Below are 12,607 nucleotides of genomic sequence, written 5' to 3' on the forward strand. Positions count from 1 at the left end.
ATTCATCTACCTTGAACTGTGAAGCAGTTCATGCTGTCTAGGTTTCTACTTATTCCTTTGTACATATGTGACTAATTCTGCCCTCTGCTAGTGTCTTGTTTATCTCTTCCTCAGTATTAGCAATATTCATTTATCCTAATACTCACACATGAAACAAAATGGCAGCAGTAATAAAATCACTGTATACAAACTTCACCTACACATGCTTCTTGCCATACCAGGTTTGAAGGCTTCATCAGCCTGCCTGAAGACTCTGCAACGGGCTTTCAGGGGCTTTTATTTTGTTTTTAAGCTTCATTTGATTTGACAGTTCTAATTTTTGGTATTTCCCTGATAACGTGATACACCAAGCCCCCCTCAAAAGTCACTGACACCAATTACAAGTTTTGCCATTTGAACTATCAGAAGCGTATTTTTTTAATCAACTATTGCAACAGTACATGCAAACACATTTAAACTGCGCCTAAAATAGAAGTCTTTCAAAATTCATTTGCTCTTGGTTTGCTTATTTCTAATTGTCTAATAGCGATTCACAGCCCAGTTATGAAGATGGGGGACAGGTAACAGCAAAGACTGAAAAGAAGTATGAAATGATCCCTATGGTAGAAATTTCTATGGTACCCTTATTATTGCTTATTCTATGCACCGAATCCCTTTCCCTCCCACCTCCCAAGAAACAAAAACAATTGATGAACAGAATTCAGTTAAAGGGAATCAAAAGGGTAGACCTTGTGGAGGCCTGCCGTCAAAGCCTAGCTGTGTCAGTTGCACAGGAAGACACCCCTTTTCTTCCTATTACAAGCAATCAACATAATGGAACATTATGATTAATATCAGGTAGTGTTAACAGCTTTAATTAAAGAAAAAATATGATTGCATAAAAGCCAAATGTCATAGTGCATAAATTTAGCACCAAATAATTTGCAATTTATGTAAATTGAAGAATTCTTTACCTGTTGCTTTCTTTCTGTTCCTCTAATCATCTCATTTTTCACAAGACAAATTTGAGTTTTTAAAAATACTGTTGATAAATCAACTTAAACATTAGTAATGTCTGTCAGTATAAAAAGCAAAGTTTACCAGGCAAGCAAACAGGCAAACACTGTTACTTAAAGGTTAGCACTTTGAGGAAGTTCTTTAAACTGTTTTCCCCTAAACTTCAGAAAGCAATGAAAAAAATGGAACTGTTTCATGAATACCGCCTGATTTCAGAAACCATCCAAACACGATTATTTTCTGTTCGAACACAGTGTGTATCAAGCAGAAAAACATGCATGTCAGTTATTTGAGATAATAATCATCAAACTTAAGACAGTGAAAACACATTTCGATCAACTTTTCAGTTCAAACTTCAGAAGTCTTAGGTAAAGCATTTAAAATTGTAGAAAAAACTGAATGCTGCCCCTTTTAGTCTCTACCATGATGGATGGATTTAAAACAGCAGTACAAAGCAAATGTGTTCTGCATATTAGTAAAGACTAATCTCATACTACGAAGAGTTTGGGGTGCTTAACTTTCATTGATTGCTCAAAATCTTGGCCTAATAACGTTTCTATTTTGTCTTTAAAACACTTAGGGACAAATTCTCTCCTCAGTTACGTGCACATGGCTCTCATGATCAAAAACAGCCAAGCACTTACCCAAGGACAAAATGTGGCTCTACGAGACCTTTCATTACTCAGATGTATACAGACACACACCAATCTTTGGAATTGGCGTTATGCTTGTATGTGCCTTGAAAAAAAAAAACCCCGTGTTTCCAATTTAGTTCTTCCTTGTAAAATAAAAAAAAAAAAGGGGGGAGGGGGGAGAAAGAAACTCTTGTCAATGTAAAAGGAGGTTTAAATATTTTGTCCATTTACAGTTCTTGTTTAAAGCCAACTTTGGGAACAAGACAATAAAAAAAGTGATTTGAATCAATAAAGTCTATGGCTAAAAATGAGATACCTTCCTCAAAGTTTATGAATGGAAGAAAGAGGAAAACCAAATAAATAAAAGTTAATTTGCTTACTTTGGTATTCATGTTCTGAGAGAACTCCAGAATAGTATCAACTCTTGTCCACGCATCAGGGTGTTCTTTTAAGTGAGTCAAGACTTCCTGTGCCATTCTTTGCTAAAAGCAAGTTTGATAAAAAAAGTATTAGATTATTTAAGAAATTATATACTGTCAGTGAAGACATTAATATACAACACATCTTTAAATCACTTATCCAAGATTTAGGCAGAACTCAATCAAGAGCAACAAGACCTTTAAGCCTCCTTCTGTGTGACTATTAAAGTTTAGTAACAACCAAACCCCAACAATGCATTGATGCAAGACAGTCATTTACCTACTTCCACTCTTCCATACTGAATGATTCATCTAGACCAGCAGTGAACACATGAGAACAGGACACATTATAGGGAAAACATACTAGGGAATGAAGTTTTCTCCCTTTCAAGAAAGTAATCTAGGTAAAATTTTACTCAAAGGCACCCCAAAATTTCTAGCTCTACTGGAAGCGTTCATATAAAATGCCAGCTTTAAGTACTGTATCATGCTGCCAAGTTGTTAATGTAGGAACCACTAATTTTATTTTGAAGAACCACAGAGCAGAGTATTAGAGGTCTCCAGTCCCTACTTCTGAGGAATCCCTTCATGTATCTAACAGCTTACAGAACAATAATAAAACTGATGGGGGGCAGGGGTAGTTGGTCATGCTAAAGGTTTGTTCTTCCTTGGAACTAACACTACCAATTATTGTACTTAGATACTATCGTTTCAGTAATTTGCAAAACCCCATCTGAAGTAATTACACACTGAAATAACTGAATTCATTTTAGCTATCCTTTTCAAAAGCCTGGATGTCCATAAGCTTTTTTTTTTTAGGGAGCCTAATGATGTTAACCGTTTCCAAAAATGCAGCGTACTGACAAATCTTGCTGGAAATTATATCACCTACAAGCTTCAGCCACTGTCTTACCAACAAGACGAACATATTACATCACAATTAACAGAACTTAGTTCATTCCTTCACTGCACCATAGAACCAATTCAATGGAATTACAAAGCAATTAAAGCTTTACTTTAGGATTAACTTCAGCAGTTAGCACTTACTACACCTATGCAGATTTCTAGTTTGCTACAAGAACACACTTAAGCTAGTGATCAACTGGTATAAGAAAACATGTATTCTCAGTAAGACAGAAACCCCATCAAGACCCAAAATCTATATACATATAATGTGAGAAACAGACAAAGTGGGCATGGGATTTACCAAATTAAAATTGAAAGCTAGAACACTAAAAAGCAAGGATATCTAAAGTATCTGTACAATACCCGCATCCCTACTTAATGTAATTGAGCACAGTGGAGCAATTCCCAGTCTGATGCCGACTTTGACTAGCAAGTCCCTGTAGATTTGATATAGAGAAGTACCACACAAATACTCCTTTTAAGTCCAAAAGGAGTACAACCATATTCTCACAGTATGACATCAGAGCTTAAAAAAAAAAAAAAAAAATCAACAGTTTTGATGCAGTTTAGTCTAAGAGGGAAAGAATAGCTGTATTACTTCCAGGTTCAACCTGGGTGTGTTTTTATACTGGCCTCCTTAGTGCTTCTAATACTGGTGACATATCACAGGATCAAATTTCAACACCAACAAAATACAGATGCTCAATATCCTTCTCCCAAGCACTGGAAACTTTGCTCTCATACCCGCTAACCCCTTTTCTGGACATCAATTCCTGTAGTTTCATAAAAACAGTATAAATTTAACAGTAATGCTTAATCAAGATCAAAGCCTCACTGTGTTGTTGCTACCAAAAATAAAATCAGTTAGCAAATAATCCTTCTGGACATGTGAAGCTCTAACAGACCAAAGGAATTAAGAGTCTGGGATGAGTCCAGGTAAACGCCTATGAGTTGTCTGTCTATTGAGTTGTCTGAAGTCTCCTTAGTCATGTGTTGCACTGGGGTGGGGTTGGGGACATTCTTTTCAAAGAAGTATACCCCCAAAAAAGTTAAGAACAGAAAAAAACGCAAAAGTCTAGGACAGAAAAGAGCTTCTTTCTTGCCTAATACAGATTAGCAGGTAAGAGTTTTGCAAGCAGAGGTAAGAATTAAGCAGGAGGAGGAGACAGGTGAATCTGAAAGCAAGTTCAGCATGGGCCATCCAGGCTGCATTCTAAACCTTTTCTACCCTAACATTACCCTAACCCTATTCTAGTCAAACCATTGTTAATCTCCCAATTTTAATATTTACTTTCCTCCACTTCTATTATTCCTGTCACCCTTTAAGTCATGATTTGAGCTCTCAGGCTCCACAGAGAAGCATTTTTTCCCCACAGGAACTTTTGAACTCCTTGGAAGAGGTAAGAGCTCACAGACTCACTGAAATACATTTCCACCTTTGGAAACTTACTGAACTAGCAAACCAGATTTTCATTGAAGTGACATATATTAGTACATGTATTTAAAATAAGTTTATATCATAATTCACTTTTGCCAGTTAAGTGCCACCTCTTGAATTTTGCTTATTGCATTAATTTTCTAAATATCAGAGACTATACCCAGCTGTTTTAAGTGAAGCAACTTCTCATGATACCAGAACAATGGCAATTTGATCACTGTATTTAGTGTTAATCCTATTCTCCTTATAAACCTTCCCAACTTTCTAAACTCTGTTCAAACCAACTATAAGCACCACCTATTTTGCAAGTCAATACAGTAAACAAGCATATGGCTTACAAAACAAGCAGTCAGAAGTCCATACTTCTAAGGCAAAAACTACAAGCAGTTTTCTGCATGACCATTTAAAAAAACTACAGCTAGTAACTATTTGACTTCAGGAAACTCAAAATGCAAGTATTTAAAAAAACAGCAAGGTATTTCAGAACCTGTAGGAATTCACATTAGTAAGCCTTACAAAAGCTTTTTTTAAAAAAAAAAAGATACACAAAACCAAGTATAAGCAAGTATATTATTGTCTATTGTAACAGCTGGAAGGAATAGAGAAGCATGAGCTACTTTGTCTCATGTTAATTCACTTCTTATTGTTGTGCAAGAATATCTTAATAAGAGATGCCCAGCATTGAAACTCCCAATTTGTTAGGCATGAACAATTAAAATTTGCCCAAACTATGCCAACACCCTCATAGCAATACTTGCTTTCAACATTTAAGTCTTATTTCCAAAGTAGTTCAAGAAACAGATAAAAGCAATACAAGATTCACTTAAGACAATAAATGCAAACACACAAGTGCACACATTCCCCCAGTTTAAACTCAGACTTCACAATCCGCACTAAGTCCAAAGAGAAGAGTGCAAGAGGAACCCATGCAGACAAACAGTAATGGGGGAAAAAAACCTAGACAGAAGAAAGGGCAAACTCTTGTCTTAAATGTGACACGCTTGTTTATAAGTACAAATATAGTAATAACATAATTAAGATTTTTCTTTTAAATACGATCCTTCAGTGAAGCCAACACCAAATTTATGGCTTGACAACCCTGTCCACAATAATAACAGGTAGCTCAGACCTTCCTGAAGAACTAAGTCAGAGAAAGCGAGCTGCAAGCAAAGTGCCCTTACCAAGTTGCACTTGCTAATAACACCTTTCAACAGCAGAAGGCATGCTAGAAATGAACACACACTAAACTAACATTTTTCAAAGTATCATTTCAATGTTCATTACATGAGGCCTGCCTTTAAGCCAGGGCACATCAATTATTAGTGATATTCCAATCACTGGCAGAGTAAATTCACTAACATTACTGATTTTTATTGAAGTGAATTAATTTTGCTCAACTGATTTGTTATAAGGTTAAACATGATCAATAAACATAAGTTCTAAGTCCACACTACCTGAGCGCCTTCTCCATGGTACAAGCAGTTCACGACATTGTCCAAGAGATTGATATCCAGTTTCTGGTTAAAATCCAGCAGCTGACGAGCTGCATGGTCTGCTAACATTGTCATAATTGCTGGCATAGATTACTGCAAAATAAATAAATAAATGGTCAATTAATTATATATTATTAGGTGTAGTTGTAAAGCAAGTGCTTCAACTTAAGCATCTCATTTGAATTAGATGAGCTATGTTAGCAGTACTAGATAGCACTGAATACAACACTCCTTCAATTGTTCAGCAAGTAGCAGGACAAACTTTCTCTGAAAAATTCACACATCACTACCCCAACTAAATTCTCAGTGTCTTCAGCAGGTGTAACACATAATAACAGTTTGACGAGTCAATGGGCTGTATTACCAGCAAGCTAAAACTTATTTCAAAGTGGATGTCAACCCCTACCAGTCCCTAAACATGTGTAAACCAGTAAGTTTGCTGGTAGAAATACCCAGCATCATTACAACCAAAACCCATACTAGCAATCTCAGATGAATTTTGAGTTGCCACGGCCAACATGATCAGTTCTAAAACCTTTTAAACAGTTGGTTATGAAAGTGAAATGTGATCTACATACACAGTAAGAAATTAACCAGAGGACATTTTTCAAATTCTTGGAGAAAAAAAACCTTACAGGTTAACTACATGCAAGTAAAAAAATATCATTGAAACCAAGAAAGTTGACTGTTTGAAGGCACTTTGAAAGGATGAAGTAAGGGGAGGGTTAAGTCAGCAGGTTACTCCATACACCACGCATTAGATAACTTGAAACTGAAATGGAATTCTACTGGAGGTTTCAGGTCCCACAAAACCAGCAACACATGCATTAACTCTTTGTCCTAGATATATCAGCCTCAGTATTATGCAAAGGAAGTCAGGTGGGTTCTGTGTGATTGTGGGTGTGCATGTAAAATGCTTACCAGCCCGAGACTGGTACAAGATAAAGGCAATTGCAAAAAGCAAGAAAACAAGCCAGGAACCACAGAATTTTGGATGGTAAATTATACTCTAACCCTTTCACACCACCACCCCCCCATGTTGGAAGCACCTGATCAAGTTTATTGCCCTCTTCTTACAGCCACTGGTAACTGTAACACATATTCCTTCCCTGTCCTCTACAGCAGCTCTCCTGCCATTCACCCTGCTTTTCAGATCTTCCGTAAAGCTACAAATTTCATGTGAAACTACTCACTTGAGAAAGAGTCAGAAGTCTGGACAACTACAAGACCACTCAAAAAGTTACACTAGAGCTATCTGCATACTCAGAAAGATACAATCTGAAACTCTTCCAGAAACGCCCCCCATATGCCCAGCCAACCCATTCTTTCGAGTAAGCTAGAAGTCAGAGCTACTCTAAGTAACTTCATGTGTAAGAATTTGTTTTATGCCTCACCCATTTAAGTCATGCTCAAAAGTAAAGAGCAAGACAAACCTGTGACTCAACCTAAGTAATTACTAATTAAGTGAAAGTCCTACACAGTAGCACACAGACAAGGAAAATCTGTTGTTTAGAAATGCGTATTTGCAAGTACTGTCGAGCAATTTCGTTTACTGCTATACAGAAAGATATTAACTTCAAAACCTTAACATTTTAATTGTATTTTGAAGTAAAAAAAATTATTTATTTAGTATTACTACACTAATGTAATCATTTTGAAGGCTCCATCTCAAAATCCAATCAGTCTTTTTACAACATCTACCTGGAAAAAAAGAAGGAAAAAAACCACCAAGTAGAAACCAAAATAAATTAAATCTAACACTCCACATTTGCCCTCGCCCTCTCCCCCTCCCCGCCTCCAACTCCTAAAGGTTTCAAAATTGCAATGTGAAGTATGGAAGCAAGAAACAAAACAGCAGGGAAGGCTGATTTCATTCTTTTAACTCAGAAGGACATTTGAAAGTTTCACCTCGCAGAGGGGCAGTAAGCAGCACTATTAGAAGGAAATTGCACCAGTTAATACGTTCTTCAGCTTAGAGCTGTTAATACTCCCACCAAACACGCGTGCTTTCAGGCACGCCCCTTTTTGTTCACATCTGGCCTCCATGGCTGAAGCGTGAGCCGGAAAGCAGTTTTCAAACTACAATAAACGTCGTAAATCAGTTGTTCCTCAGGTGGGGCCATTCATTTCAGATTTAAGCCTCTTTCAGTGGTTTTTACACAGCCCTAAGAGCACAAATGAGGAGCCACGTGACCAAGAGAAGTTATTAACCACATGGAAGAGAAAGGAAATGTTTTGAATAGGGCCTTTTGCCACTCCCAGCATTATCTTCAAAATGACCTACCTACTCGCAAACTGAAATACAGAAATGGCGGCTTTGTGGTCAATGCCAACTGCAATCAACTTGATTTCCTACTCCTAACAGCGTACCCACATGAAGCTTCTAATCTTTGATTGACTATACACCTATACTTCCCCCCACCCCCCCCCATCGTGCCTGAACTCTGGAACAGGTTTAAACCTCAGCTCTAAGAACCACCACTAATCAATTCTTCAACACTACCAATAAACAGTGAAACAGAAACAAAAGAAGAGAAAAAGTTAAAAAAAAAAATCTGAACTACAACATAGGAAGAATCTGACATCTACCGAAGGTCAAAAGAACTGCATTTACAGCACTGTTTACATAGTTATCCCAACTCTCGATGACCCTGGACCTTTAAGTGTAACACAACAGTTAGATTATTATGATATACCTGATTCATTTAAGCATAGGAATAACAGCACCCATTTTAATACTAAGAAATGTTCAGTATTCACAATGAACTCTAAACCACCTTCAACGCAGCTACTTCAAGCTCATTGGGGGCAGCGATTAAAAAACAAAAAAGAAAAAACAGCCCACCCCGAGAGAGTCACTCTGCCCCATTCCTAAGCATGCAATTCCGCTCCTGAACGCAAGTGAATTACCGCCCCGCTACCCTCTTCCAACGACTTAGTTGCATCACTTGTAAATTCCTCCAGCTGCACGATATGAAACGGAGCACATCGCAAACGCATTCGCACTACCCTTCACACACCAGCAATCGCAACGAAACGACTCCTCCTTCCCTCACTACTTTACACACACGCGTGCCCGCGTAGGAGATCAAGTAACACGGCTCCGCCGATATCTGCCCGACCCCTCGGCGCGTTCCCTTTCGCCACGGCCGCGCCCGACACGGAGCGCCCCCGAAAGAACTCACACCCACCCAGCGCGGAGGCCTTCCCCGGCTCCCGCCGCAGAGCCGCGGCCGCGCCGCTCCCGAGGGGCAGCGCCCCGGCTCCCGGAGGTTGGGGGTGGGGGGCGAGCAGAGCTGTGGCGGAGGAAGGAGCGGCGGCGCCCCGGGCGGGCGGCGGGCGGGCGGCGGGCGGGCGGGCCGGGGCCCTGCGGAGCGCGGCGGGCCCGCGGCGGCGCAGCCCCTCCCTCCGCTCCCTCCCTCGGCTCCAGCCCTGCGCTCTATACAGGGCCCCCACGTGATGCAGGCGGACGTTTCAATACTGCTGCACAGACACACAAAAATATTTCTGGAAACTTCCACTCCTAATAATTTACAGATTATGTCCCTAGTTTTGCCCGTACCCGATCCCACCCCCCCCCCCGCCCGCTCGGACCCTTCCTAACGAGGGGCAGGCCCCCGCCGTGCGCCCCAGCAGCGGCTCCCCGGCCCCCCTGCCGCCTTCCCCGCAGCCCCAGCATCCGCGGCAGGCTCCGCGCTCCCTTCAGCCGCTCGGCCGGGCCTAGGATGCTCCTGCCCCAGACCCGGTTTCAAACGCACCCCCGCCCCTCAGGGCTTCTCCTCGGAGCCCGCGACGCCCCTCCTTCCGCGGCCAAGACTTCGCGCCCCCCAGCACAAGCACACGCGCGGCCGTACCCCCCTCCTCCCCCGCCTCCGAGGCCCCCGCACCTTCTCCCGAGCGCTCCCCCCTTGCTCCCCCCCCCTCCCCCGCGTTACTCATCGCAACAACCACCACCCCCCCACACACACACTCCTCCCCGCAGCCTGAGCACTCACTTACCTAGGTGTTTCTTACAGCCTCTTCCTTCAAAAAGTAGGGGTGGGTGAGCCAAGTTTCTAACCACACGCCAAAAAAAATGAAAATAAACACCACCAAAAATAACGCTCCCCCCCACCCCCCCCCCCCAAAAAAAAAAAAAAAAAAAAAAAAGAAAACAAAAAACCCAAACCCGAAGCGGGGGAAGGCCGAGCGCACCCCCCTCCCTGTCGGGTATGTATTACCAGCGCCACTCCTCTCCCCCCCGCACTACCCCCTATCAAGCGTGCCCCGGCCTGACTGCACTAGGCGCCCAGCAGCAGCCTGCGGCCCCCGGGCGGGCGCTCCCCTCGGCGGACGGCTCCGCGCCTTCCCCTCGGCCCAGGAGCAAGACCGCCCGCCCGCCCGCCGCCGGGCGCGCAGCGGACGGGGCGCGCTTCCCTCCTCCCGCTGAGGGGGATGGGGGGGAAGGGGGTCGGCGCGGGGCTCCGGCCTCCCAAGGCCCCTGGTAGGGGAGGAGGAAGGGGGGGGGAAACTTCTACCTTCCTCGTGGCCCTGGCTGCCCCAGCTCCGGCTCGGCGGGGCCCTGGCTCGCTCTCCCGCGTCGCTGGTTGCCCAGGCCCGGGCCCGTGGGGCTGGGTCTCTGGCTACTCCTGTTGCTGCCGCCCTCCCCTAGGCCTGGCCGGCGCTCAGATCTCCCCCATTCCCACCCCCCCCCGGGCTCGCACTAAACTTTGCCCCCTCAGTCGCGCCGGCCGTTCCCCCTGCGGGCTCCCCTACGAGCAGGTCACACGCACGGCGGCGGAGGCAGCGGTGGTAGCAGGGACTGAGCGCGGCGCGTCTCCCCCTCCTAATGCCACAGACTCGGAACCGGCTCAAACCGGTTCAGACTGGGAGATTCCATCTCGGTTTAGTTTTCAGCCCATGGCGCCGCGGAGCGTTTGGAAACCTCGGGCCTCCGCCCAGCCGCCGCTCCCATTGGTCCCGAGCCATGCTGCCGCGCAAGCGGCCTCCGCGCTTATTGGGCGGAGGGCTTGTCGATCCGCTGCGCGCCTCGGAGGGGCGGAGGGAGCGAGCGGCCGCGGGGGGGGGGGTGCGGGGGGGAATAAGATAGAGGGGATCCGCCCCCTCTCCAACAGCATTTTGCGTGCAGAGGGGGGGCGGGCCGCTGCCGGCTGACAGGCCGAGACCAGCTGTCACTCAAAGACGAACCCGCCTTTAGTTCGCAAACCGCGGGTGTAGGTGCTGCTGCGCTCTGGTTGGCCGGCGGATCGGCGTAACGCGCGTGTCTGAGTGCGGCTTTTAGGGCTGCTGAGGGAGAGAAAGAGCGCGCGCGGCGGCGGTGGGGGGAGGCGCGCGGCGGGGCAGTGGCAGCTCGCGGGCAGGCGGCGGCCGTTGAGAGTCGTGGGCTCCTGCCTGAGGGGGAATGGGAGGGGGCGGGGGGAGGCTGGAGCTTGAGGAGAAGGGACTTTCGCCCTATTCGGGAGGGCTGGAGGTGCCCTTCAGGCGGTGTCCCGTTACCGCTGAGGCGCTCTTTCCATGAGAGTGCAGTGAGGAGACGGGGGGTGGGGGAGTCGCCTGGCGGGGCCCTGTTTGAGGGGGCGGCGTGGGGCTGCATGGCAATGGCGGGCCTTACCTCACAGGTGTCCTCTGGAGCGGGGGCGGTTAGCAAGGTGGATGGTGGGACCACGGCTGGGGCGCTGCTTTGGTGTCCCGAGGCCGGCAGGTGTTTAAATGTTCAGCTGTGAAGCGTGGGCTGTATGGGTAGGACGGGTAATGGTGAGGGGTGGGCACTGGCTTACCTCTTACCCAGGCAGTTCTCTTCCCTCCACCAAGGCCTGTGCAGGTTGGGAAGGTGGTGTGTGTCCCCTCCTCTACGGTGCCTGTATTCATGGGGTATCCAGCTTGCTGCAGCAACTGTGTTCCTCAGTCTCTCACAGCTGCCTTCAAAGGTGTGGTTTAGGCAAGCTTGGTTTGCCCACAGATAAGAGAAATCTTGAACTGTGTGAGGAATGCTCGTCTACTAGATGTGAACAGGGGTGATCTCAGGGCAGAGACTGGCTTTTCAGCAGAGGCGCAACAGGCTATGGTTGTGTGTCTCATTGCTACCTGAAGGAGCAGAAGAATGTGCTTACCAGCTTTCATATGGAAAAAAAAACTCTTATGCAGTGAAGGTACCCAGTACCCGTGTATGCGTTTCTTCAAAACCATATCTCCTTATTTGAAAAAATTAATAGCTACAGAAAGCTTAGAAAAATGATTAATTTCTATGAGGAGGATAATAGTATGAAGTATTTAAATGTCCTTCTAGGAATAAGCTTTGCAGTTTTCATCACCTAGTCTGAAGCAAAACTTTCCCTTTGCTTATGATTTTGGGACGGCAGTACACTGTCAGTGAAACTTGTTGTAGAAGTGATACTTTTGATTTGTAGAATGGCATGTCCTTTTGGACACAGTATCCAAAGGAAACTTGTTCCATAGGACTGTGAGGTGGGGTTCACCTGTGCTATGGCCTGGTGTATGGGAGGGAAGCTTATGCTTAAGCCCTTTTGCGCAGTTTGAAAGAAAAAAAAATAGTGCTTTCTTGTGTGTGTTCAGCTTGAAATTTAACAAAGAAATCTACTCTTTCAGAAATGCTGACTTTTGCTCACAAAGCTAAAGTCTTTTTACATTGTCTTAATCTCTTTTCTGAACTGAAAAAATTAGGCATGCAGTTATCTTTGAGAAACTGGGCAAAACTTTTGG

At 44.6% G+C, this 12,607-nt stretch overlaps 1 protein-coding gene across 8 annotated transcripts in view; it reads right to left on the reverse strand.

The window, feature by feature from the left end:
• The window catches only part of XPO1 (exportin 1), a 40,591-nt gene extending 29,757 nt beyond the window's left edge, over positions 1-10,834 (reverse strand). The window contains exons 1-4 of one of the 8 annotated variants that reach the window (XM_049801090.1): positions 10,660-10,834; positions 9,887-9,910; positions 5,849-5,980; positions 2,012-2,113 (exon numbers count right to left, since the gene is read on the reverse strand). In XM_049801090.1, coding sequence (XP_049657047.1) covers positions 2,012-2,113; positions 5,849-5,974 — 228 coding nt within the window. In that variant the 5' untranslated portion in view covers positions 5,975-5,980; positions 9,887-9,910; positions 10,660-10,834. Of the gene's footprint in view, positions 1-728; positions 793-953; positions 1,735-2,011; positions 2,114-5,848; positions 5,981-9,078; positions 9,167-9,886; positions 9,943-10,404 lie in introns of those variants that run through there. The other 7 variants (XM_049801088.1, XM_049801089.1, XM_049801086.1 and 4 more) reach the window with 7 other exon arrangements.
• Positions 10,835-12,607: the final 1,773 nt, after the last annotated feature.

This window comes from Accipiter gentilis, chromosome 5, assembly GCF_929443795.1.
Source record: "Accipiter gentilis chromosome 5, bAccGen1.1, whole genome shotgun sequence".
NCBI lineage: Eukaryota > Metazoa > Chordata > Aves > Accipitriformes > Accipitridae > Astur > Astur gentilis.